We start from the raw sequence: 27,254 nt of genomic DNA, 5'->3' as shown, positions 1-27,254 counted from the left end.
AGGGTTATCCCCGCAGGGGTCTACCATCCGTAGCTGACTTTCCTGTATTTCTCTGAGAAAGGTAACGCACATGTAAAGGGACTGTTTGAGGTCCCTCTTTAGTAAATACCAGTGTTGAATGTTCCTCGAGGGCTGGGACTCTGTTTCATTTATCTTTTCATCTCTCAGCACCTAAAACCTGGCACACAGCCTTCCAGTAAGTGTTCGCTTACTGAGGTGGGAGACCATAGATAGGGCCAGAGGGAGGGGTGACTGTTAGTTGCCGAGGATGCTAGAATGCAGTAAGTCTCGGAGAGTCCGGGCTAGGAGAAAAGTTGTCTCTGCTGACAGCAAGGGAAGCCACTAAATAATTTCTGATTCCTACAGGAGCTGATGGCTCCCCAGAGCGATGTGGGGGCCCGAGAACTCTCTGGAGAGTGAAGAAATTAAAGCCCTTGTCACATCTGAGCCGCGTTCATAGCGGGAGAGGGAGGAGGAGAGAGGCGAGCAGGAGGAGGCGGAGCCTCTTGGCGGGCCTCTGCCAGTGGAGGTTGGGAAGCCTCTCCTCCTTCCCCTCCCTGGTGCCTCCACCTGGCTCCTCCCCTTGTTCGCCAAGCTCCCCTCCCCCTTCTCCAAGGACAGTGTGCAAGCAAGCCGCGTCCGAGAAGAGCTAGAACAAAAAGGCAAGAGGGGCCCTTGGGTAACAGGCGAGGGGGAAAGCTGAGAGCGACGTGGAAATGCCCGTTCTGGGAGGAGGCGGCGGGGAGAACGGAAAGGAGCAGCAGGGGAAGAAGAGGTGGTGTGGCATCTGAAGCCAGAGGGGGGATGGGTAGAGCAGTCATGAAGAACCCTAAGCCCCTGGGCTCCCGTCCCTCCGCTCCCACACACAGCCCGTTCCCTGGGAATCAGGGATGGGTGCAAGGTGCTCGGACCTTGTTGCTCTTGGCTGGTAGGATCCTATCCTGGCACTCACCCAATTCAAATCAGTGCACCTACGATGCTGACTCCTATTCCCTCCCTCCTGCTTCTCTACACACGTGATTTTATGTTTAGGTTTTAATATTTCTTTATTTTTACGTGTGTCTCACTGTGGATCTATAAAGGATGCTTATATTTGAATCTGCGTGATTTCTGTGTCCTGTGCCTGTATAACTTAGACATGCAGAAGAATCTGAGCAGTTTTTTTGTGTGATCAGCACTACTAACCTCCTTGCTATGGTGAATTCTCTCCCTCACTGAAGCCTTCAGGTGTTTTGGTCTTTCCAAATTTTTACTTTCCTATTTGCACCAGCCACTTAGTCTTTCCTTTTTTGAGAACAGTAGACATTTGGATGTGAATGTTAAATAGGAGATAGTCTCTATCCACGTGTTTATATTTCTTTTAGCATTTGGTTTCTTTGGTCCTTTTTGTAGCTGTATGTGTTAGAAGTACAGATAATATGAAGCTATATCTGTATCTGAACATATTTAAAATTTTTCATATATTTGTGTGCATTTTGTGTTGTTCGTCAGTTCACTAATGCTTTCAACAAGTATTTGTTGAACTCCTGTTACGTGCATAGACTTCGCTAGACCTTGGCAGGCTGTGGGAAAGTTTTAAGAAATGGACATGAACCCTCCCTGGGTGAGTTTTCAGTCTAGTCAGGGAAAATGACTTTAGTAATCATCTAGTTCAGGGGGCTGTAAACTTTTTCAGTAAAAAGACAGATGGTAAATATTTTAGACTATGCAGGGCCTCTGGTCTCTGTTGCAATGATCTACTAATATTCTGTTGTTGTAGCACAAAAGCCGTCATAGATGATACATGAAAGAATGAGAGTGGTATGGACACTGAAATTACAATTTCATATAATTTTCACATGTCATGAAATTGTTTTTTCAACCGTTTTAAAATGAGAAGGGCTGGATTTGGCCTGTGGGTTGTAATTTGCGTCTGACCCCTGATCTAGTCTAACCTTCTTTTCAATAAATAATGTGCAATTAGAATACTACAGAAAGTTGTAATTAAGTGCTACATGGATGATCCAGGTCCAGACAATATGTTACTTAGAGGAGGTCCAAAAAGGAGCCTTCCTTGACCTATGGTCCTCAGTGAAGGCTAAATAGGTTTGATAGGGGTACAACTAAGATGGGTCTTACATGATGGAGCAGGATATTGACCTGTGGAAAAGGCCCACAGATCAATAAGGAACTGCATAGTCTTCTGGAAAAGGAATGCAGTGTGTCCAGGCACAGAAGTGGGAAGGAGCAAAGCATTATTCAGGTGATGATGAAACAATTCGTGGGAGCAAAGGTTCAAGCTCTAGGCAAGGGCTAGATCTTGGAAGTTTTGAATGCCAACCCAAGAAGTCTGGACTTATCTGTCAGCACTGATCATATGAAGTATGTCTGTGAATCTGTGTCTCTTAATAACATTCTGTGTGAATGTATGTCTTCATGAGTCTCATTGCATGCATTTCATTGGCAAGTGTGTGGATCTGTGTTTATGTGACCTATGTCTTTATCGGCAGTTACCCTACTTTCCCAGATGCACAGCAGAAACATGATTTGTGCTTAAAGGTCACCACCCACTGTTCATGTGAATGATTCTTCTCTCCACTGAGGCCTCAGAGGCCTATCACCTTCCATGGAGGTTTATTTTGTGTCTCTAATAGAGTGGACAAGGGAAACACAAGGAGAGGGAGACCAGCTATTGTGGCAGGCAATTCAGATGGAAAGAGGCAGTGAGGATAGAAGAGACTAGAGTGATAATAAGAAGGGAGAATAGCCATAGCCGGTTTGGCTCAGTAGGATTCTGGTCAAGGGCACGTACCTTGGTTGCAGGCGCCCCCCTCCCTCCCCCGCCTCCCCCCACCCCCACCCGCACACCGGCCCAGGCCCTGGTCAGGGTTCGTGCAGGAGGCAACCAGTCGATGTGTTTCTCTCACATCAATGTTTCTCTCTGACTTTCCCTCCCTCTTCCACTCTCTCTAAAAATCAATGGAAAAATATCCTCAGATGGGGATTAACCAAAAAAAAAAAAAGAAAAAAGAAAAAAAGGAAGGGAGAATAATAGGATTTGGTAACTTTTGATTCTGAGAGTAAGGAGGAAATAAATTTTAAAATATAAGATTTGAGCCTGGATAACTGGGAGAATGATGATTCCATTGGCATTTTATGGACACAAAAGTATGTCTTATGTGTTCCTTTGAGAGAGATAAGCCCCAACGACAAAAATATGAAGGTGCTCACATGTTGTGTGCACATATCTGAGTATGTGTGACAGTGATTTTGTGTTATTCTTCTCCTTTGATTGTATGTAGTGTGAGGGGTAAGGGCTGAAGACAAAGGATCAAGAGATGTTCAGGAGGTGAAGAGCCTGAGGGAGATTGGAAAAACCATAGAAAGCCCCTAACTATATGATGACGGAAGAAGATTCGACTTTGGGTGGCGGGCACATGGTGCAATATACAGATCTTGTAGCATAGAAACCCTCACCTGAAACATGTATGTTCATGTTGACCCATGTCACCCCAATAAATTTAATAAATAAATATTTAAAAAATAATAATAAAAAATAAGTCCCTAACCATTCCTTAGCCTGACACTGTTAACATGCCCAAGCTCTAATGCACCTTTAAACCTTAAAGTCCAGTTTCCACTTAGCCCAATTCCATAACACCCAGCCCTAATCTTAAGCACAATCCAACCTATCTTCGTTTTTCTGCTTTCACTTTGCTGGGTCTCATCTGATTCCTATGCTCTGCAACAGCCCTTCCCTTCATTAAAAGGAAGGATCCCTAAGGCTAACTTAACTTTCTCCTTCCTTTTTCATTTCTGCCCAGTCAATTGCTCTTCTCCTTGACCTTTGCTTATTCTACAAATAGGCTGCAATTGGCAGGATCAGCCAGGACTTTTGTGGTCTCGGGCTTGATGACTGTGACATTTCAGCTTGTCACTCTGGGGGTGTGTGCCTCTCTTTTGGAAGAAGTTCAAGCTCTCAGGGCTGCAAAGCCCAGACTCCATTTAGTGAGAGAGCCTGACTGAAGTGGCTCTGTCCAGTCTAACAGCCACTTCCAGAGCTCATAGTACCTTGGTCCAGCTGTGTCTTAACTGATCTCTATTTGCATTCTAGACTGGATCATGACCCATGAAGAGCATCATGCAGCCAGAACCCTGGGGGTCGGCAAAGCCATCGCCGTGTTAACCTCTGGTGGAGATGCCCAAGGTAAGGAGGAGGGCCCTGCTTGGTTAGAGACAAAAACATGGCTGATGGGCCCCCTTGAGCTTCTTGACTCCCCTTAGCCTGTAGAATGAACTATCCTCCTGTTACAGGTTCACACTGGAATCTTGGGTTTTCCTAAAAATCCCTCAACTGCTTTGGATTTTATCTTCTCTACTTTTATTTACCTAAAATCTTCGTAAAACTTCTTTCTGAAAATGTGGTCCATTTTGGTCCTTTGGTATCTAAAAGACTGGTTTTGTCTCAAGGAACATTGGAAAGAAAGGGACTGATGATATAAAGCGATTGAGGAGGCAGTAAATAGATTCACTTCAAGTACCATGGGAATGTTGGGAAAAGGAGGAGACCCAGAATTGGTATTTGGTGGGCTCCAGCTAGAGTTTCAGGATTAACTCTGATGTCTACAGAATTCCTGCACTGACCAGGGTCAGGCACCTCACTCTTACAGCACATGTCCTTCTACGAGGCAGAGTTCTGCTCCATTCTCTGTTTTCTCTGGCCTTCCTCCCCTTCCATCCCTTTAGCCCTTGAACACACAGAACAGCAGCAGTCATTCAGTGCAGATCCATGGTGGGGGTGGGCAGTGGGCAGAAAGCCAGAGGGAACCCATTGCTGAGTTACGTATAAGAAAAATCAGGAATATGGAAAATGAAGTGGGAGATAGGGGATTTGTGATTTATTTTACTTTTTCCCCTCCTTTGATGATCTTGTATATTCTAACTTAATACGTTGAAGAGAGGCAGAATCTCTTTGAAAGGGACACCAGGACACGGAGACTGTGATGAGAAAGAGAAAGAAAGAGATTTTAGCTAGTGTCCCCTTCCTCCACACTACTCTCCCTAGGCTTTCCGAGACTTTGTGGTAAGCATGCACTTTGTATAGAGCCCTGTCTCATATGTTGTAAAGAAGGTGATTTCCTTTGGGAACTTACAGTTTAATGAGAAAAGATGTCATACATTACTAGAACGCCTATGTAGGACACATAAGTAGCAATTATCAAGTGGGCTTAACCCAGTAGACTCCACTTATACAATGAAAAGATAGGATTAACCAGGGGAAACTTCACAGAGAAGATAGATTTCAAGAGACTGAACTCTTCATTCAGCTAAAGTGCTTAGAACAGTGCCTGGTACATAGTAAGTACTCAATAAATGTATTACTAATTAAATAAAGTGAATAATTGAGCATCTGCCGTGTGCCAAGCAGGATGCTAAGCACTAAGGCTACATTAATGAAGAAATCACACATTGTCTTTGCGCAATGGTCCTTCTTATTAGTATGCTAGACTGTAAGCATCTTTTTAAACTAACATTTATTTAATTATAGTTGGATATATATATTATGAATAGGAGAATGCTAGAATGAGGAAGCTGAGGAATGGGGGCACAGAAGCCCGAGTTTAGGAATAGTGGGGAGATTAGAATGCAGAGCCCAAGTTGAGGCTGTAGAGACTGTTGACCTGGCTCCTGCCGCTTCACTCTTTTCTCCTGGAAAGAATCCTGTGCCAGTACTGAGCTCTTCAACATAAACTTTGAGTGTTGATCCTAAAACTTGGATAGGATGGCCTGTGGAATGGGTCAGACTATAGGAAATGAGGACCTGGTAAAAGTCCCAAGTGAGTCACACAGAGTTGTGACATTATGAAAAAGAAGATTTCTCTGGGAAGGGAAAGAGGTAAGAGGGGGGGAAAGGCTTAGGATTTAACGTGGGTCTAAGAGCAACAGAGCCCTTTCGGCATCTGCTCCTGAGCAGAGAGACTCTCCTGTTCTAGAAATGACCATCCCCTGTGTTAAACCTGTGTGAAGGGAAGGGTCATATTCCGTGAAGGCAGGGGCTGTTGACAGGCTGATTTCCGGAAGGCCCACCGAGGACAAAGCCCATGGGATTCTATGACAGAATCAGTGTACCCAAGGAGATATCTCACTGCGAGTCCACATACTAGTAACATCACAGGTGCATAGCAGTAGGCACTGAAAGTGGTAGAGGGAAATTCTAGGAAGGCGAGGAAGCAAAGCAGAAAAGTCACAGTAGAGCTGAGAGGTCCCAACTGATACAGACACAGAGGCGGCCTGCCCAGGGATAAGTTTAACGGTGCCTATTCTCTCAGGGAGAGAGCACAGAAGTGTGTTTCCCCTGGAGGCTAGGATCACATGGGAAAGTGAGGTTGGGCTCTGTAAAATCCATGGAAGTCGTAGCTCTGTCATTCCCTGAGCCTTAGCAAAGCTAGTAACCTCTTAAAGTAGAAGAGTGGCCAGGAGTGAGGAGACATCCTGAGCTCAAAAGTTGGGATGATTAGATACCAAATCCTAATTCTCTTCCCAGCCCTGCCCCCCTAAACCATGCCACCGTTGGCTTTAGGAAATCGGCATGTTCTGTCAGAAAGGACCTCAGTCATCTGCTCTAGCCCTCTGTCTTCAGACCGGCAGTCCATTTAATTAATTTATTTTATTATTATTATTATTATTATTATTATATTTTTTAATCCTCACCTGAGGAATAAGGATTTTTTTTTCCATTTATTTCTAGAGAAAGTGGAAGGAAAGGGCAAGGGAGGGGGGAAGAGAGAGAGAGAAACATGAAGTAAGAAAGACACATCAATTGGTTGCCTTCTGCTTGTGTCCCGCCCAGGGCTGGGGATTGAACCTGCAACCGAGGTACATGCCCTTGACTGGGAATTGAACCCAAGATCCTTCAGCCTGTGGGCCAATGCTCTAACCACTGAGCAACCAGCCAGGGCTAGGCAGTTCATATAAATGCATGCTCATTCTATTTTTACATGTTTACAAGAGCAGGGATTCTATTATCTCTCTGATTGCTATTCTAGGAGTTATAATTTTCAGTGACATATTCATCAGAAAGAGTAATTCATATCTAACAAACATTTAGTCCTCTTATTTGGAGTTAAATAATTTTTCTCTTATTCAAAGTTCAGTTAAGGTAGAAAGAAACATTTTAGTTTCCGCTTTAAAAAAGATAGGGATCAAGTCATATATTAGTTTTATTTCTATCTTGTAGAGAACCATCACTCATAGTTCTTCTTCCCAAAGCCTCTTTGCAGCAGGCTGTAATTGGAGACTCTAAAAAGTTGCATGCTTCTGACGTTCTTCAGAGCCCCTCCTAGCTGTACCCAGAATACCCCCTTGGATGCTGCCTGCAATCTTATCCTTCATCTTGCTTCTAATAGGTCAGACAGCTGCTCATAGAGAGCTATTTAGGACAGCATGGAACAGCCAAGGGGAGCCTGGCCAGAACTGACCTGGGGCCAGACTAGGCCAATGAGTTTGGATACCAGAGTCCAAAGAATTACTGGGACTCTCTGATATAAACTATCTATACATCCTGGTCTGTGATTTCTAGGGAACTAGGAGTTTTAGACACAGGTCCAGGGACACAAAGAGGGTCCTAAACCTTGATTTCTAAGAAAACACTCAGCTATCCCATTTAGAAGCAGGAAAGATGATCTCTAGAAGTTGGTAGGGTTGAGGTAAGAAGAAGGCAGAGGGAGGAGAGAAGAGAAAGAATCTTCTTTTCTTGTGGGATTTTTCTTCTGCTCAATGGACTTGGATATTTTGTACCCACCATCTGTTGTGTCCTTTACACTTAAAACCTTTTACTTATTTATTTATTTTTAAATATATTTTTATTGATTTCAGAGAGGAAGGGAGAGGGAGAGAGAGAGATAGAAACATCCCTGTAGAGAGAGAATCATTAATTGGCTGCCTCCTGCACACCCCTGCTGGGGATTGAGCCCACAACCCCGGCATGTACCCTGACGGGTAATCAAACCCTGACCTCCTCGTTCATAGATCGACGCTCAACCACTGAGCCACACCGGCCGGGCACACACAGGCTTTTCTTAAAGCTTCTGAGAAGCCCCCTCTCTTCACAGACTTTTCAGTTTTGATTCCTTCAATTTGAGATTGTTAACTCAGACCTCTAGCCTTCACGGGGCTTTGCCTCAGTGATGTCATAAATAAGCTTTGATATCAGTGCTCACCAATGACCTCTTGTTGGCATGCCCAACCTTGCGGTTGTTATTTTAATTATCAGAAGCATTCGACACTGTTCCACGTCTTGAAACTGTCCCCTATGGCTTCGAAGACATTGCTAAGCCCTGGTCTCCTTTTGTCTTTCTGGTTGCTCCTTGGAGTTTCCTTCATGGATTCCTCATCCCCTGCCCATTCCTTCAATGTTGCTTTTCCTCAGGGTTTCTTTCCTTGCCCTTTTCCCTTCAAATTCTTCATATTCTCTTGAGACAGCCTCTTCCAAGTTCACATGCTGTCCCACAGGAACTCAACTCAAAATATGAGTGTGTCATCCCCACCCCATCTTCCCAAATCAAAACCTGCCTCTGCTCAGTTAACTGCACGACAATTTACCCTTTGTGAAAGTCAGTCATGGGCATTTCCTCATCTTCCACAAAACTTGGAAATCTAATCACATTGCTGATTAGTTATAGGTCCTATTGCTTCCATTTCCTGAGTGTCTCCTGTCCAGTATCTCTGTTTTGCAACAAATGTCACTCTCGCAAGTCTAGAACCTCATCATTTTTTTTGTCTAGGCTATCTGATGGCCATCTAATCCTAGTGACTTCTTTTTCAGTCTGTCCTCCACATTGCCAAAGCCATACTCTGATATGTCCATCTCATCCTGTCCCTCTACTGTCACGGTGCTTCAATCATTCTCCAGAGTCTGTAACTTTATTTTTTGGTCACAGATCCTTTTAAGATTCAAATGAAAGCTGTGGACCTTGTCCCAAAAGAAGTGCCCATGCCCGCAAAAGCATTACTCATGGATCCTTAGTCAAACACTGGCCTACAGAATGAAGGCCACTTTCTCAGAGCTTATAGGTGCCTGCCCACCTGTGTAGCTTCATCGCTCACCACTTCCTATTTTATATTTTATTCTTTATAATACTGAATTACCTAAGGTTATTCACTGAAACTCACCTTTATTTGTGTTATCCTCCCTGCCTGGAACATGTCCCCCCAAATTTGTCCACCTGACAAAAAGATTAAATGGAAAATTGTCCTTTAGGTCTCAGCACAAATGGTCTTTTCTATACAGACTTCCTCCTCGTAGCCGAAATGCTCCTTCTCCTTGTTCCCACTGCACTTTGTACAAATCTCCTTCATAAGGACCCATATTGTCACCATATTATAATTCTTCACAGGTCTTGAGGACCATTACCAAGCACTTTATCTCTATATCCCCTAACTCTGTGTTCTTCTCTACTGTGTACCCAGTGCCTACATAGCGCCAGGAACATGATATGTATTCACTAAGTATTTGTTCAGTGAGTGAATGGACCTCCAATATGATTTGGAGCTTACAGCCATATCAGCCTAAAAAACAGAACAACAACCAGAAGAAGATATTCTGGTCTTTTTGATTCTCTTCCTTTCCAGTAGTTTGTGATGGATTCTGGCTTCTCTAGTGCTCACTGGTAAGATGGTATTTCCCCAGGTAGGGTTAAGGAAGATGCAAGTAGATTTTAAATTGAAACAAAAACACATACTGGAGTATCTTGAATAAGAAGTTGATCTCTTATGGCGCTATCACTCCTTGAACATCACCTTGAGTCCCTCCTCACATTATAAGCCAGAGAATCTCAACTGTGTGGTACACATTGTAACATACACCAACTCAAATGACAATAAAAAGCTGTATATGTGTGAAGACAGGTCACTGAGCCTCAGAGAGTCATGTCTTTGTCCTGAAAAGCTTACCAAAGCTGGATGTATGTCTAGATTCAGTGGAGAAGACAAAGAAAAACCTAGGACAGCCATTGAGATTAGGAGGGCATAGCATGGAGGTCAGTAATGTTGGTTTAAGCATTTTAGGACTTGGATTTAAATCTGAGCTTTTTAAGAGTACTAGCTCTGACCTTGACCTCTTGGAACTTCAGTTTCCAAAATTTGTAAAATGGAGGCAACTCTAGGGTTGTGGATAGGATTAATTGAGATGATGTTTGATAAGCACTTAGTAGTGTCTAACACAATAAGCATTCAAGATTATTATTCCCCAGATTGCCCTGGCAAGGAAAGATAGGATTTGGGGCGGGGGAAATTGGTCACCTGTGTAGCTTCATCGCTCACCACTTCCTATTTTATATTTTATTCTTTATAATACTGAATTACCTAAGGTAATTCATATAGGGGGGTGGGGGGGGGGATGAGGCTGGTATCTGGAGCTACATTAACATTGAGACTTGGATGAGAGGAATATTTTAGATTTAGAAAAAAGCCTAGCCCAGCCAGTGTGACTCAGGGGTTGAGCATCAACCTATGAACCAGAAGGTCATGGTTCGATTTCCCGTCAGGGCACATGCCCAGGTTGCGGCTCTGTCCCCAGTAGGGTGTGTGCAGGAAGCAGCCGATCAATGATTCTCTCTCATCATTGATGTTTCTGTCTCTCTCTTCCTCTCCCTTCCTTTCTCTGAAATCAATAAAAATATATATATTTAAAAAATAGGGGAAAAGCCTGGCCAGCGTGGCTCAGTGGTTAAGTGTTGACTTATGAACTAGGAGGTCACGGTTCGATTCCTGGTCAGGGCACATGCCCAGGTTGCAGGCTCAATCCCCAGTGTGGGGAAGGCAAGGAGCAGCCTATTAGTGATTCTTTCTCATTATTGATGTTTCTATCTCTCTGTCCCTCTCCCTTCCTCTCTGAAATCAATAAAATACATAAAACAAAATAAAATACAATAAAATAGGGAAAAGAGCTGTCTCCTATCTTGGATTCCAGGGCTGCTTTTCTTAGGAGTAACCTCTTTCTCACTTCTTTCTTTTCTCCTTGCAGGAATGAATGCTGCTGTCAGGGCTGTGGTCCGAGTTGGTATCTTTACTGGTGCCCGTGTCTTCTTTGTCCATGAGGTTGGTTCTCTACTTTGTTCTCCATTTCTTTTTTTGCTATATGCTTAACCTGCTCCTTTCCTCTCCCCACTTTCTCTTTCCTTACCTCCCAGTTACATTGCTGTGTCTGATTTGTCTTGGCTCCCTCCCCACTCTCAGCCTCAGTAATGATGGTAGGACCCAGGGATCTGTGGATCGGGTCCTCATGTTGCCTGTTCAGTTTAAAGGAAGAAGTACCTGTCTTCCCTCCACCTCCCTCCAAAACAGAGAGAGAAGCTGAAATGAGTTAGCATTTCACAGCAAATTGAGTAAATCCAGAGATAGAGCCATAGGAGGAAAGAGTCTCACTAGATTTCTGTAGTTTGCCCAACTTTCTGAGGTTCTAATTCCTCTTTGTTTCCCTTCCTTTCGTTTCCTCTTGTTCTTTGTCACTCTTCTTTAGGTAAAGTCTAGCTGTCTTCTCTTAAATTTAATAGCTTCTTGTCTTTTCAAGTCATATTCCTCTCCCTCCCTCCAACATCCCCTTTTCTTTTCCTCCACTGTTACCAAAACCATCTGTTATCTAGTTCCCCTGGGAAGCGGATTAGAGGAAATGGGATGAGCCAAGAACAAGAGGAATTAAGATTAAGTATTAGGAAGGACATAAAAAATGGGAGAAACTAGAAGAGAGTATTGAAAAAGTTGGACTATCTTGGTCTTACAAGTATCCAGGAATCTGTAATGGGAGCAGGTGACTTCATTCTCTGAGAACCTCTTCCCAGGTTTCTGTCTTGATCCTGGGAGTTTAGGGGGAAGCCTAGCAGAGACTGAATGGGTCTAATGTGCCCCACAGGGTTATCAAGGCCTGGTGGATGGTGGCGAGAACATCAGGGAAGCCACCTGGGAGAGCGTTTCGATGATGCTTCAGCTGGTACGTTCTAGAAGACGTTTGTCCCATGTTTTGTCCTTGTTTCAAACCATGCTGCTCTGGGCTCATGGTTTCCCCAGTTCCCTGCCATGTGGTGTGATGGGAAGGGATTCAGTGACAAGGTAGGGGCTATGCTTGCCCTTTACTCTTTGCATTTGAAAGTATCACCCTGGTTTCCTAAAGTGGGATAGAGAGTGGGGATGTGCTCATAGGACAGTTTGCTCTGTATATAAAGGTCATAGGCAATACTTGGGGACCTGGCATGTAAGCAAGACCTGCTCTGGGGTCACGGGGAAGGTCTGGCCCTGAAAATAACCTTACCAGAGGACTGGAGCCAGAGCCAGAAGTAAGGCTGAAATATGCTAGTCCTCATGTGATGGGATGAGGTGACCTGAAACCAGACCATTTAAGGGAGGGAGGAACCCAGAGAGCCTTTCAGAGTTAAAGTCAACCAACCAAACAAATGAAAAACTAAAAATACCCCGATCATATCCATAACCCTGTGCCTTTAAGTCATTCTTTAAGTTACTATATACTCATTTTCTGATTTACTGAAAAATTTACAAATTATATTTATATCTCCATCCTTTGCCTCAATCCTTTACCACACCATGGAAAGAAATTTAATGTCCAGGGCGTAGTGACAGTTCTAGGCAAGTGATGGTGCCTGCCATAACGTGGTCTGGGAATGAGCCAGAAGTCTCCATCAGTGCCCCAAAGTTCTGGATATCAGGAGCTTATATGATTTTTGAAAATAAGCGTATTTACCTCTTGGGGTTTCTGTAAACCCCTGGAAATTTAAGGCTTTCTATATCCAAAGCTGTTTTTCCTGTGAATACCTGGGTATTGCGGCTCTTTCCACTAGCACCATAGATCCCACAGAGCGAAGGGAAAAGACTGACAGTGCCAGGTTACAATTAGAACTCCCAGTGTGGTGGAGAGAGGAGAACACTACCAAGCACATGGAGATGATACAATCCTTAATGTCGGGCCAGTAGGGAGAATTTCCAAAGGGTGGAGATTATTTCAAAAGCCAGCAGACATCTATGTATTCTCTTTGAGGAAAATCATGTTGATAACAAGGCCTTCAAACAAATGGGTTGACCTTAGCAGCCTTCCAAAAGAGGTGTAGCAGAAAGTAGGAATGATGCCGTGACATCCCAGCCAGCATTGTTGCCCTTTCCTTTCAAAGAAACAAATGACTCTTAAGGATGTCAGGAAACTTCCCAGGGACCACATGGTTATGTCAGCCCATCACAGAGTTGGAATAGGGGAATCTGAGCATGTTAAGCCCAAATTTGGCTGTGTCATCTGGTGAGCTGACTTCTCCCTCTTCCCCAAAGGGAGGCACAGTGATTGGCAGTGCCCGGTGCAAGGACTTTAGGGAACGAGAGGGACGACTCCGAGCTGCCCACAACCTGGTGAAGCGTGGGATCACCAATCTGTGTGTCATTGGGGGTGATGGCAGCCTCACTGGAGCTGACACCTTCCGTTCTGAGTGGAGTGGCTTGTTGAGTGACCTCCAGAAAGAGGGTGAGACATATTTCTCATCGGTATTGTTTGTGCGTGCGCACACACACCCCTTCCCTTCCCTTGGAGAAAGTCCTTACCTAGGCAAAATGGGCCGTCTTTGCCCTCCTTTTTCTGCCGTAGCTTACAATTCCCACTAGCTCCAGTTCCCTCTCTCTCTGGTCATCTGCTCTTTGGCATGCCGGGCACCTCACCCAGGGCTCCTGGTTTGCTTTCCATTGTCAGGTAAGATCACAGCTGAGGAAGCAAAGAAGTCTAGCTACCTGAACATCGTGGGTCTGGTTGGATCAATTGACAATGACTTTTGCGGCACCGATATGACCATTGGCACTGACTCTGCCCTGCACCGGATCATAGAGATTGTAGATGCCATCACTACTACTGCTCAGAGGTAAGGGGCTGGGGGTGGGCAATGTAGGAGGATGGCAGCTGAGACAGGCTAAGAGCTCCGAGCTAGAGAAGATGGAGTGTTTGAGCTATGGTGACTATAATGACTAGTTTCCTGAGGCTAGAACACATTTTTAACTAGGAATTATCCCTAGAGCATTGAAATTGCACTGCTCTTGAAATGCTGCAAGATTTGCCTCTTGCCTCTGTCTAGCCCACTGTCCAAACATGTAGCTCTGAAGTCTTTATACCTCTTGAGTCTCCCACATAATTAGTGTCTAGACTGAGGTGAATCCAGGGAGCCCAAAACCTGAGCCGCCCTTTCCAACCACATCATAGAGATTGTAGAGGCCATTACCACCACCGCTCAGCGGTTAGGGGGCTTCGAGGCAGTGTGGGAGAATGGGAGGGCTAAGGGTAACAGTTCATCCCAGGGGAATCCTAGAGGATTCCAGGTTAGTCAAGTCCTCTCTTCTTCCCTTCTTTTCCCTTTCTCTCCTTTTCCTGAGCCCCATCCTTTCTGGAACAGAGCCTTAGTACTGACACCTTTTTTTAAAAAAAAATTATATATATTATTGATTTCAGAGAGGAAGGGAGAGAGATAGAGAGATAGAGACATCAGTGATGACAGAGAATCATTGGTTGGCTGCCTCCTGCACGTCCTCTACTGCAGGGGATCGAGCTCACAACCCGGGCATGTGCCCTTGGCCAGAATTGAACCCGAGACCCTTTAGTCTGCACGCCGACACTCTATCCACTGGGCAGTACTGACACCTTTTACTGCTGTGTTCTCTTAGGCCTAGGAAGGACACCCTGTGGCTAAAGTGTTTCCCGTAGTCTTCCTGTTCTCTCAGGAAACCTGCTGGAAGGCCTAGCGGCATAAATACATCTTCCAGAGGGGTTACTTGGTCTAAAAGTGGGTACAGCTGATCTTGACCATAGGGACGCTTGGACAGTGTAAGTGTCTATCTCTTGCAGCCACCAGAGAACGTTTGTGCTAGAGGTGATGGGCCGGCATTGTGGGTAAGATCCCCATCTTGACTCATTTATTCCATGGACCCAGCACTAGCCCTTTCCTTCTCCCTGTGGAGTCCAGAGAGGCCTCCAGTGGTACAGACCTGGAGGTGCACACGCGCCCCTTTCCCTGTCCCCACTGCACCTCCCATGCATACCTACACGTGCATGAGTGTACATGTGTGCACGTGCACAGGCACACGCAGTGTGAAAGAACAGGCAGTGCTCTGAGATGGAAGCCACTGTGGGAGGTGAGCATGAATAGAAAGTGCCCTGCAGGGGCAGAATCTATTGAGAAGCTGTCTTAAGGGTTACCCTCACCCCAAGAATGAAACTGAGGATCCTCAGTGCTTTCACCAACTATGGGGACTGGGGAACCTGTTGGGTACAGGGGAGGCTATCTGTGAAGCGTAGCTCCTAGCGTGATGCCTCTGGTTCTCATCTCAGATACCTCGCCCTTGTCACTTCTCTCTCCTGTGGCGCCGACTGGGTTTTTATTCCTGAATGTCCACCAGATGATGACTGGGAGGAGCACCTTTGTCGCCGGCTCAGCGAGGTACTGGCACTATTTCTTTGCCCTTAAAAAATAAAATTCCTCACCCTGTTTCACTGATGTTCCGTTTCCCCTCCATGGGTTTCACTCACCATTTCCCTCTTTGTGCTTGGCCAGACAAGGACCCGTGGTTCTCGTCTGAACATCATCATTGTGGCTGAGGGTGCGATTGACAAACATGGGAAACCAATCACCTCAGAAGACGTCAAGAACGTTAGTATGCATGAAGTCAGAGATGTCTCGAACACCTTACCCACCCCGGGCCCATTCCCTAACGATTTCTGAGTCTCTCCTTAATCCTTCTGCACATCTCTCCCAGGGTTCCCGCCCCCTGGTTTCCTCCCACCAGGAATCATTATAAGATAAGAAGATAAGCTGTCCATGCTTTATCTATGTCTCTTCTTTCTTTGACTCTGTATATCCCTTTCTCTGTTCCTCTCTTGGTCTCTTCAGCTGGTGGTAAAGCGTCTGGGATATGACACCCGGGTCACTGTCTTGGGGCATGTGCAGCGGGGTGGGACACCATCAGCCTTTGACCGCATCCTGGTAAGTCCTGGGGCTTGGTGGCCCTCCTGCCTTAGAACCCTCAGCTTGCTGTCCTTCCCCTGCAGGACTGGACCTCACCAGCACAGGGCCTTAAACCACTGGTCACGCTGTCTCGCCACCAGCCTCTGCAGTGGCTGGACCCATTCCCTTACACTCGGGAGTTCTTTTCTGTTGCAAAAAATGATGGGAAACTATATGCTCCCCCAATGGTGAGGTCTCCTATCTTAGAGCTATGAGCATCAGTGCAGTTGTTAAGATCTAATCTAACCTCAGACACTCAGTTTGAACCCTCTTATCCTACTTTCATTGGAAGAGAGAGGCAATATCCTTCCTTGTTTTATCAATAAGAAAGGAATATTATTAAGCCTCATCGATCCCCTTGACCACTACAGTGGGACCTGTTTCTCTGGAATCAAGTAGTATCCTTGGGGTTCTGATGACAAGAGGATGAAGTCATGAAGCTTTAGGTGCAATCTGGGTAGGGAGGTAAAGCCCAGGAAGTTCCTGGCTACAGTCTTTAAATGTGGAACTCCACCCTGTGAGATGGAAAGGGCGCAAAGTGCCCTGGTTCCCCAGGCCAGGCCAAGATAGGGAGGCCTGCACCAGACTTTGCTCCTTGGGCTCCTACAGGGCAGCAGGATGGGTGTGGAAGCAGTGATGGCACTACTGGAGGGGACCCCAGACACCCCAGCCTGTGTGGTGAGCCTCTCCGGTAACCAGGCTGTGCGCCTGCCTCTCATGGAGTGTGTCCAGGTGGTAAGTACTGACTCCAGTGCCCCTTCCTAATGCTCCAAACCCGTCTCTGAGCTGGAGCTTATGGGGAAGGAGACCAACTCCAAGGCTGCTGGGGGCAGGAGCAGAAGGAAGGCAGCACGGCAGAGTAAGAGACGTCTGGGGAAAGGACGCCATGGGCTTTGCATAGCGGCCATAACCTCTCCAACCCAGCCTCAGTTTCCCCATCTGTGACATGTTCCTAAAGAATGGGAGACTCTACATCTTGCCTAGTAAGGAGACCCATTATCTCATGACATCCAACCTCAAACCCCTTCATCGTGTCTATTAGAAGAGAAATGCAATATCTCTCCAAACTTTATTTATTTATTTAAAATATGTTTTTATTCATTTTAGAGAGAGAGGAAGGGAGAGAGATAGAGAGCTAGAAACATTAATGAGAGAGAAACATCAATTGGCTGCCTGCTGCATGTCCTTACTGTGCTTTGAGCCTGCAACTCATGCATGTGCCCTAACCAGGAATTGAACTGTGACCTCCTGGTTCATGGGTCAGTGCTCAACCACTGAGCAACACCAACCAGGCTCTCCAAACTTTATTTTTTTAAATATATTTTTATTGATTTCAGAGAGGAAGGGAGAGGAAAAGAGGGATAGAAACATCAATGATGAGAGAGAATCATTGATCGGCTGCCTCCTGCACGCCCCCTACTTGGGATTGAGGCCACAACGCTGGCATGTGCCCTTGACCGGAATTGAACCTGGGATCCACAGGCTGATGCTCTATCTACTGAGCCAAACCAGCTAGGGCTCTCCAAACTTTATTAAAAGCAGGGGATATTATTAAGGTCTGGCTGGGTAGCTTATATCTTCCTCTGATTTCTACCCTGGACATGCTTCTCTGAACCAACATGAGGTACTAATACCCACCTGGAGGGCTGGTGTAAGGATTGGAGAGAAGCTACATGAAGGGTTTGATGCAGTGCCTGGAAACTTGCATGCTCAGGAAATGGTGTGGCCCTTATAGAGGAATCACTGATACCACAGAGCGAACATCGTGGCTGAGAGCTAACGTGTCTGGCATGAATGCTCAGGGCTGGCCCTCAGGGTTCCAGTGACCTACAGCCCAGACAGGCTCCAGCCTTGCTCGGAACTGGATCTCTAAAAGCCTTAGAGCTAAAGCATTGGCTCCCAGAGCAGAAGTCAGTGGTGGGGGAGCACATGGCCGGGGTCAGCCTTTCTCCCCATCTGGGTCATCTGCAGGGTCTTCTTCATGCACTCACTGGTTCAGGGGCCACTGGGAGGCTGGGCCCTGAGTGTGTGGTGGAGGAAGGTGCTGTTTTATATGTGAGCACTGCTCCACTCTGCCCATCTTCTAATAATCAGAGCGTTGGATCAGCTTTCTTCTATTGCTGCTCATTACTCAGAAAATTAAGGGAAAAATAAAAATACCTCTTCTGTGAAAGTTTGAGGAAAGGTGGGGTGCAGGGTGGGCAAGACCTAGTCACACGCCAGCGATGGGCAGAGTCTCCCTGTGGGATGGGCCTCCAGCTGTGCTAGACCTGCCCTGGATTCGTGATTGTTGCTGTGCTCCTCCCTCAGACCAAAGACGTGACCAAGGCCATGAGCGAGAAGAAGTTTGATGAAGCCCTGAAGCTGAGAGGCCGGTGAGGAGACGACCGGAAGCTCACTAGCTACAGCAGTGAGATGCCAAATGAAGCCAAAAGTCACAGAGCTTCTGACCTAAAATATGAGCCTCTGCCTCTTCCTCTTCTTATTGTCTCCGCAAACTTTCTTCCCCAAGAGAATTAGCTGTGAAGTAACCATGAGGCTCAGTTCATCCCAAGGATGCCCTCCCTGAGATTGGCCTTTTATAATCTGTATTTCTCTCTGTGGAGCCTGGCTAGATTCTAGGCAAGGGGCAGTCTCTGCTGAACCTGGGGAAAAGAGTGCTCTGGAGGGTTTGATGAATTAGTGCCCCCTTTGCAGACCCTGCCCAGTCCCTGCTGCTGCCCCACTTATGTCCTTTGAGATTTGTCCTGTGGTGTTTCACATTGGGAGCAAAACTTCAGACCAGATCCCATTGGCTGCTGGCTTGGGGAATGGATGGAAGACACCTCTCACTACTTTTTACAGGAGCTTCATGAACAACTGGGAGGTGTACAAGCTTCTGGCTCATGTCAGACCCCCAGTGTCTAAGGTACTGGCAAGTTATTCACCCTACTTCACCCTGGCGTGCCCCCAGTCTCCCTCTATGAAGTGCTTCTCCCAGTTCCTAGTACCTCAGACTATGTAACCATTCATATGTGTTTATTCTCCTCATTTGTGAGTCCTCTGACTGAGAAATGCGTCAAGACTCTGATACCAAGGGCCAGTTTCTTTGCCCCACTATCACCTTCAGTGCCGAGTCCCTGACCCTACAAAGATAGTTTTCTGTTAGCCACGCCCAGGTACCAGCCCTGTGTTCTTAGCATGCCCTGGGTATCTCTGACCAAGACCCGTGTCCAATTCAGAGCTAACGTGATAGCATGCAAGGAACAGGAAAGAGGGCTTAGGTATTGTTTTCTCTGGGCAAATCTGGGACTAGTCACACCTAAGTGCTTTTAAGCCACCTCTTCCATGGAGTAGTGTTTCTCTATATTTATGTAGATCAGAGTCCCTGGTGCTGATGCAGATTCCTGGGTCATTCCTCCAGATGGGATTTAGATCTGGGGCAGGGCCTAGGAAGAGGTGGGTTTAATGAGCTCCCTAGATGGATTCTGAAGCAAGTGGTCCGAGGATCTCACTTTGGAAAATGCTGCTCTGGAAGGTCTTATTCATTATATAATGACTAGAGGCCCGCGAGGTTGGCCAGCCGGGGAGGGGCCGCGGGAGGGCTCCAGGGCATGACCGGCCCTTCTCGCTCAGTCCTGATCAGCCAGACCCCAGTAGCAAGCTAACCTACCAGTCGGAGCATCTGCCCCCTGGTGGTCAGTGCATGTCATAGCAAGCGGTTGAGTGGTCTTAGCATATCATTAGCATATTATGCTTTGATTGGTTGACCGGACACCTAGCACATTAGGCTTTTATTATATAGGATATCTGGGGTCAGGGACAGCAGCTTTATTGACTGATTTGTGATACGGAATTTTGCTTCTATTGTATGAGGGAGCAAGCTATGCAAGAGTTCCCTGAGAGAGGGGTGTGTATTGTCAGGCAGATGTCCTGACTCAAGGACCACAAGGGACTTAGTTCAGCTTCCTTTCTGACCTGTCCCCCCTTTCCCCCCTGCTCTCTCTCTGCTTGCTTCTCCACAGACGGGCTTGCACACAGTGGCCGTGATGAATGTGGGGGCCCCGGCAGCAGGCATGAATGCTGCCGTCCGCTCCACCGTGAGAATTGGCCTCATCCAGGGCAACCGAGTTCTGGTTGTGCATGACGGCTTCGAGGGCCTGGCCAAGGGTCAGGTACGGGAGCCAACAGGAAAGAGGGTGGTATTCTGGGGCCACGGAGCAGTCATGGGGGATAAGTGTAGCAGGGGGTCATCTGTCTGTTCTCTTTTCTTCCCCTGCCCCTCACTACCTTTCTGTCTCATAGTTTGAGCAGAAGCAGATATTTAATTTTAGGACAGTAGAAACAGGCAAGGGCCACTGAGTCGAACCCTTTGCAAGCAACGTCTCATTTAATTCTAAATCCCAAAGCTCAACACAGTGCCTCACATAAGTAGGTGCTCATCATTTGGGAATGAGCAGAAAGGGTGGAAGATGTCCAACGAGGTGGGGAAAAACCAATCCCTGGTGTTCCTCTTCCAACCAGAGGGTGTCAGGGTGGGCTCAGAACTCAGGTGGGGTCAGTGTACGATCTGACCTTTCCCTGCAGATTGAGGAAGCTGGCTGGAGCTATGTTGGAGGCTGGACTGGCCAGGGTGGGTCTAAACTTGGGACTAAAAGGTAAGTGGCATTGCAGGAGCACCCCCTTCCTGGGAGTCAGTTCGTCAGGTCAGGGTCTGCTGGGACCACTGCTGTTGTCTGGGATTCTCCCCCCATTCTTACAGTTGCTTCAGTGAGAGCAGACAGGCCACCCCACCCCTTTTACCAGCTCTGGCAGTTTAGAGCCCCAGTGTGTGTTCTTGGGTGGGGGTGGGGTAGGGAAGAGGACACAAATCAAGAAATTAAAAGTAAAGTGTCCTCTAACTTTTCTCTCTCTGCTGTCTCTTCCCCAAATTTCATTATCCTCCCTCCCCACCCCCACACCTCTTCCCACCCACTTCCACCCCCAATTAGGACTCTGCCCAAGAAGAGCTTAGAACAGATCAGTGCCAACATCACTAAGTTTAACATTCAGGGCCTTGTCATCATTGGGGGCTTTGAGGTGAGTGCCAGTCCCATTTCCTCCTCTCCCTCCCTCCCTCCCTCCTACGTTTCCCTCTCTCCCCTCATCCTGCCCCTACCACTATCTTCTCAGGCTTACACAGGGGGCCTGGAACTGATGGAGGGCAGGAAGCAGTATGACGAGCTCTGCATCCCGTTTGTGATCATTCCTGCTACCGTCTCCAACAATGTCCCTGGCTCAGACTTCAGTGTGGGGGCTGACACAGCGCTCAATACCATTTGCACGGTGAGAGCCCCCCACCCCCACCCATGCCTCTGGCCAACATTATAAGCCCTGGACTGAGTCTGGTCCTGGAAAGTGAGGTATATTTTTTTGTACCAACCAAGTGGCAGTATTTGAAAAATGCTTCTTCAAGTCCAGGCATTTGCACAGACTATGTAACCATTCATATGTGTTTATTCTCCTCATCTGTGAGTCCTCTGACCGAGAAATGCGTCAAGACTCTGATAACAAAAGTATTTTTCCTTTCTGAGGTCACAGCCTAATTTCCGTTCTCTGAGCAATGGAAAGGGTAGCTCTGCAGTGTGTGTGGCAAGTGTGCCTGCCGTCCTGCAGGCAGGAACCTAAGGTGCCCCAGGAGGGGATAGCTCCAGGGTTAGGTTACGACAAGGGCCACGAAAATGACAAGAATCAGATCCCTGACTGTGTCTTTCTATGACCCTTTGTCTTTGCAGACCTGTGACCGCATCAAGCAGTCAGCAGCAGGCACCAAGCGTCGGGTGTTTATCATTGAAACTATGGGTGGCTACTGCGGCTACCTGGCCACCATGGCAGGCCTGGCGGCTGGGGCCGATGCCGCCTACATTTTTGAGGAGCCCTTCACCATTCGAGACCTGCAGGTAGACACCACCCAGAGCCTGCTAGGTGGCTCTCCCCTGCCCCAGTCTGTCCCCACCGTCCCCACAGCGACCTGAGCTGAGAGAGCTCAAGATGAGGACAGAGCTGATTGGTCTGGGAGTCCTGCGAGGAGACTAGAGAGAGCACTGAGCAGGCATTCCTTAGCGTGACCTCACATACATGACCACAGCGCCTACTGTTGGAGCGTTCATCTAGAACAGCGGTTCTCAACCTCTGGGTCGCAACCCCTTTGGGGGTCGAACGACCCTTTCACAGGGGTCGCTTAAGACCATCGGAAAACACATATATAATTACATATTGTTTTTGTGATTAATCACTATGCTTTAATTATGTTCAATTCCTAACAATGAAAATACATCCTGCATATCAGATATTTACATTACCATTCATAACAGTAGCAAAATTACAGTTATGAAGTAGCAACGAAAATAATTTTATGGTTGGGAGTCACCACCACATGAGGAACTATATTAAAGGGTCGCGGCATTAGAAAGGTTGAGAACCACTGATCTAGAAGGACGGCATGCTGCTCGGACCTTTATGTGTGTTTTTCATTTTATTTTCACAACAGACATGCTAGGGCAATACTATCTTCATATTACAGACGAGAAAGGTTTAGAGAGGTTAGAAACTTTTCTAAGCTCAGAACTGATTGAGAAAGTTGGTGACCTTTCTAGGACATCGCGCTGCCCTTCCCAATTTCCCCTGCTACCAACATGGGCTCTTCTCATTCCAGTTTTGAGAAGGGGATACCCTTTCACCTCCAGGATGAGGCTCTGACTCCTCTCTCTCAGAGAGACCATATGGCCCTTACTTCCCAAGATCCCAGTTCCCTGGAGGAGCAGAAGAGCCACACAGTGGATACTGAAGGAGTTCCCTAATCCAAGACTGCAGCCAGCCCCCGCCAGGAGTGGAGGGTGGGACTTTTTCTCTCCCACCCCCAACTCAAAGCCCAAGTGAAGGAACAGGTTCCTCCCAGGCGAATCACTGCTGTACATACAAGCAACTCATGTACAGACTGATGCTGAGAGCAGAGTCAGCCCCCCGAGGGAACCAGAAACCCCTAGGAAGGGGCAAGGGGAGGGGTGGCCAGGGGGCTAAAACTGATAGTCACCACAGCTGTTTCCAACTTCTTCCTCTGCCTGTCCGATTTGCGGTCTTCATTTAGATTTCAGTCTGCACTGAACTTCATAAAGGGATCAGGCCCAGTTCCCTCCGGGAGCAGCCTGGTGGGGGAGAGGTCTCTGCACGTGCCCGACCTTATCCACTCTCACAGACTTAGGATTTACTGTTTCATTTTTAGGCGAATGTTGAACATCTGGTGCAAAAGATGAAAACAACTGTGAAAAGGGGCTTGGTGTTAAGGTACCTCATCCACGGTGTGCTCCTAACTGAAGAGAGAAAATTGCCAGGCTTTGGCCCTAGCCCACAGAACGGGTCCATGGTTGGGACACTGAGGAATCTGGATACAAAGGGAGGGAACCTGAATCATGGGAGGAGATAGCAGAGGGCAGAGCAGAGCCTACAGAGGCAGAAAGAGGGTGCTGGGGTGGGGAGACAACCAAAGTCACAGGCATTTGGTCTCTACCTGGCAGGAATGAGAAGTGCAATGAGAATTATACTACTGACTTCATTTTCAACCTGTACTCTGAGGAGGGGAAGGGCATCTTCGACAGCAGGAAGAATGTGCTTGGCCACATGCAGCAGGTAGGGAAGACGCCCCAGTCATGCCCTTCACCAGGCAACCATAACCCTCCCAGCCTTGAGGCTCCCACTGGCCTCTGACCTGCTGGAGGCTGTCGGTGCCACATAGAGCATGAGCCTACAGCCTTTTATAGTCATAGAACCAAACCATCTTTACCCTGGAAATGGCCTTAGAGATTACGTGGCCCATCCTCTTCATTTAGGGCAGGATTTCTCAACCGCGGCACTATTGCAGTTTTGGGCAGGATAATTCTCGGTCGTAGTGGCTGTTCTGTGCATCGTAGAACAGTTTGACAGCAACCCTGGACTCTGCCCACGAGACACTAGTAGCACTGCCACCCCAAGTTATAACAAGTAAAATCTGTCAATGTCCCCTGGAGGGTAAAATTGTCTCCAGTTGAGAACCACTAATTGCAATGAAGAAAATGAGGCCCAGAGAGGAGAAACATTTTTTTCAGGGCCATTCATTAAGCTTGGATGAGAGCCAGAATGAGCGTCAGCCATTGCTTTTCCCTCCACACCATTTCCGACGGAGCCTGTGGAATATGAGTACAGGCACCTTGCTGCTGTTGGGCTCCATCTCCACTAACTGAGTTTCAAGGGAAAAGGAATTCCTTTCTACCACCCACATTCAATCCCCACCCAAGGTCAGCCTCACTCACTTATGGTACTAGAGACCTCCCCCATCCAAAATGTCCCCAGCTGATGCTATCTAAGCATTGCCCTTTGACCTTCCTCGACCCACAGATGAATTCCTAGTATCTCAGTTTGAATGAGTACCTGCAGGAATGGGGTACTATTATATGAAAGTATGAAGACCTCGTTCCTGTTTTTCCTTCCCACTTTCCAACCTACTTTCTCTTAGTTCAGAAAAAAATCTATATCTATAATAATCTATAATAATAAAATCATAATATGCTAATTAGACCAGATGTCCTTCTGGACATCCTTCTGGACGACCTTCGGGATGAAGCCAGGGCTGTGAGGGAAGCCTGGGTCCCGGGTGCCTGCCAGCGGCCTGAGGGAAGCCGGTGCCGGCAGCGGGGGGAAGGAAGGCCTACTCTTGCATGAATTTCATGCATCGGGCTTCTAGTGTTTTATATTATTCTGAGGAGCTACCAAGAGCATCCAGACTGGGCTACAAGGAACACTTCAATGTCATTGATGATGATGACAAAAGCTGCTAGGTTGAAGAGGGGTAGGGAGGTGACCGAGTGGCCAATGAGACTAGAAGTACATGAACAAGATCTGGGAGCTGTGGAGCTAGGAGTGGCCACTGTGACACCGGTCATCCCTTTACCTAATTAGTAACTCTTATACCTGACAAATGGCCAAATATCCCTGGCCAGCTCTCCCTGGTTCCCAGAACTATTTCAGGATTTCCTTTCATAATTAGATTTCTAGATTTCTGTTTCTGGCAGTAACCTGGGTCCATTCTTTCCTTTTTTTCTGTTTTCAGATATCTCTGCTACTTAGAGCCTTTCCCTCAGTAATTTTTATGATTCTTTTTCTAGGGTGGGAGCCCAACTCCATTTGACAGGAATTTTGCCACTAAGATGGGTGCCAAGGCCATGAACTGGATGACTGGGAAAATCAAAGAGAGTTACCGTAATGGTAGGTGGGGTAAGAGGGTAAGGCCCCTCCAAAGAGGCAGGCTCCCCAGTATAGAAGCTGACTGACCATGTCTTATTGCAGGACGGATTTTTGCCAATACTCCAGACTCGGGCTGCGTTCTAGGGATGCGTAAGAGGGCCCTGGTCTTTCAACCAGTGGCTGAGCTGAAGGACCAGACCGATTTTGAGTGAGTACATCTGCTTCCTGGAGTGATTCCCTCCCTGGTAGTTTTATGGTCTGCTTTTCCCAGTCTGCTCACTGCCTTCCGTCCTTCTCTTAGGAGTAACATCTTTGCTGTACCTACCTAGGATCCGATGCCCATGCCCTAAATCCAGCCTCTTTTGCTCCACTTCTTCCCATAAGCATTTGATAGTTGATTGCCCTGCTCATAGATTAAATCATCATCTACCTCAGGGGTGGGGAACCCTTTTTCTGTCAAGGGCCATTTGGATATTTATAACATCATTCATGGGCCATACAGAATTATCAATTTAAAAATTAGCCTGCGATATTTGGCCAAACATTTAATTAACTCACCCTAATGCCTTGGCAGGGCCAGACCAAGTGACTTCGTGGGCCTTATACGGTCCGCGGGCTGGACACTCCCTACCCCTGATCTACCTCATTCCTCTGTAGGCACCGCATCCCCAAGGAACAGTGGTGGCTGAAGCTGAGGCCCATCCTCAAAATCCTAGCCAAATATGAGATTGACCTGGATACCTCAGAGCATGCGCACCTGGAGCACATCAATCGGAAGCGGTCTGGAGAAGCTCCTGTCTAAACATCTTTGGAGGGAAGGGGGTGGATTGTCTGATCATGGTCAGCTCACCCCCTGATAGATCCAAGTCCACATATTCTCAAGTGTTTTAGCTCATTTTTCATTAGGTTTCCTTTTATTCTCTAACTGCAGCCAAGATCAGCTCTGGCTAGGGGGCAATGAGTGAAAGCTCCTTTCAGGTAGAATTTATCAAGACTTCTACCCCAGCTTCATCCATCACACAGGCTGGGCTCCTCTACTGCTAGATTTCAGTTACTCGGTTAGAATTTTCCTAAAAATAAGCTTTATTTATTTCTTTGTGATAACAAAGTCTTGGTTCCTCTACTGTGTTTGCTGCAATGACAGACAGTAACTACACTAATAAATGCCAAGTGGTCACTGTGCTTTTGGGTCTCCTGCTGTCATCTTCACAAGTAGAGCATAGCACTACCAGATTCTGCCCAGACCGGACACATGGGACATGCGGCCGGTGTGAACAGCCCATGGACTTGTGCAGCATCTCCTGGCTCTGCACACCAGATCCTAGGAGCATAGTTCACTGGTCCTCACCTTCATCTGCACTAGCTGCTTCTGCAGTCAGTACGATGCTCCCGACTCCCTTAAGCTGAAGTTGTGTTTCTCTTTTTGATCATATACCCATTACCCAGAGCTGCTTTCCCCGGCCATCCCATGATCTCTACTCCTCCACTGACAACCCAGGGTTCTCCCTTTTCAACTCTTCCCCTGTACTCCTTCCTGGGTGAAAGCCAGACTCCATTTGTGGGGAGCCATGTATATTTGGAAAGCTTGGGAAATTTAGACAGCTAATCTGGGACCTGATTTGGTTGCAATACTGTTTTGGAAAGATGTCCGTTCTTATTCAGCTTAGTTTGTTTTCTGTCCCATAACAACAGCTTCTTCTTCCTCATTAGCCAAGTGCCCATGTAATGCAGTCGGTCTTCAGGATTGGGACTACAAATTATACCCAAAATGGTCAGGATGGTGCCCTGGTGTAAGCTTAGCCTTCAATGACCAGATCCTGGCTCACAGCACAGGCAAACATGTTCCTCCCAACCCAGTTTCCTCACCTGCTTGGTGAAGCAGGTTCAGGTTTACAAGGGGTGGAGGAAGGAATTATCTCTAATAAGTCAGTTTTGCTGGCTGTCCAAAGTATTACTTCTTTACCTTAAAAAATCATCTAGGTGTAGTGACTGAGAAGGCATGTCAGA

The 27,254-nt window shown here is 47.0% G+C and overlaps 1 protein-coding gene across 2 annotated transcripts in view; it reads left to right on the top strand.

The window, feature by feature from the left end:
• The window catches only part of PFKM (phosphofructokinase, muscle), a 42,303-nt gene extending 15,874 nt beyond the window's left edge, over positions 1 to 26,429 (top strand). The window contains exons 1-23 of one of the 2 annotated variants that reach the window (XM_070410336.1): positions 583 to 662; positions 4,094 to 4,186; positions 11,003 to 11,076; positions 11,888 to 11,965; positions 13,306 to 13,495; positions 13,718 to 13,883; positions 14,858 to 14,902; positions 15,341 to 15,449; positions 15,564 to 15,659; positions 15,900 to 15,992; positions 16,623 to 16,748; positions 18,324 to 18,388; positions 18,858 to 18,921; positions 20,018 to 20,167; positions 20,580 to 20,650; positions 20,984 to 21,071; positions 21,165 to 21,317; positions 21,767 to 21,931; positions 23,254 to 23,315; positions 23,546 to 23,657; positions 25,169 to 25,268; positions 25,350 to 25,455; positions 25,905 to 26,429. In XM_070410336.1, coding sequence (XP_070266437.1) covers positions 4,102 to 4,186; positions 11,003 to 11,076; positions 11,888 to 11,965; positions 13,306 to 13,495; positions 13,718 to 13,883; positions 14,858 to 14,902; positions 15,341 to 15,449; positions 15,564 to 15,659; positions 15,900 to 15,992; positions 16,623 to 16,748; positions 18,324 to 18,388; positions 18,858 to 18,921; positions 20,018 to 20,167; positions 20,580 to 20,650; positions 20,984 to 21,071; positions 21,165 to 21,317; positions 21,767 to 21,931; positions 23,254 to 23,315; positions 23,546 to 23,657; positions 25,169 to 25,268; positions 25,350 to 25,455; positions 25,905 to 26,049 — 2,343 coding nt within the window. In that variant the 5' untranslated portion in view covers positions 583 to 662; positions 4,094 to 4,101 and the 3' untranslated portion in view covers positions 26,050 to 26,429. Of the gene's footprint in view, positions 1 to 582; positions 663 to 4,093; positions 4,187 to 11,002; positions 11,077 to 11,887; positions 11,966 to 13,305; positions 13,496 to 13,717; positions 13,884 to 14,857; positions 14,903 to 15,340; positions 15,450 to 15,563; positions 15,660 to 15,899; positions 15,993 to 16,622; positions 16,749 to 18,323; positions 18,389 to 18,857; positions 18,922 to 20,017; positions 20,168 to 20,579; positions 20,651 to 20,983; positions 21,072 to 21,164; positions 21,318 to 21,766; positions 21,932 to 23,253; positions 23,316 to 23,545; positions 23,658 to 25,168; positions 25,269 to 25,349; positions 25,456 to 25,904 lie in introns of those variants that run through there. The other variant, XM_070410338.1, reaches the window with a different exon arrangement.
• The last annotated feature ends 825 nt before the right edge of the window (positions 26,430 to 27,254 follow it).

Source organism: Myotis yumanensis, unplaced genomic scaffold (genome assembly GCF_028538775.1).
Source record: "Myotis yumanensis isolate MYYU_CA2020_CCGP unplaced genomic scaffold, mMyoYum1.0.hap1 SCAF_3, whole genome shotgun sequence".
Lineage (NCBI taxonomy): Eukaryota > Metazoa > Chordata > Mammalia > Chiroptera > Vespertilionidae > Myotis > Myotis yumanensis.
Note: the sequence above shows the minus strand (reverse complement) of the source record. Positions and strands in the feature narration are given on the sequence as shown.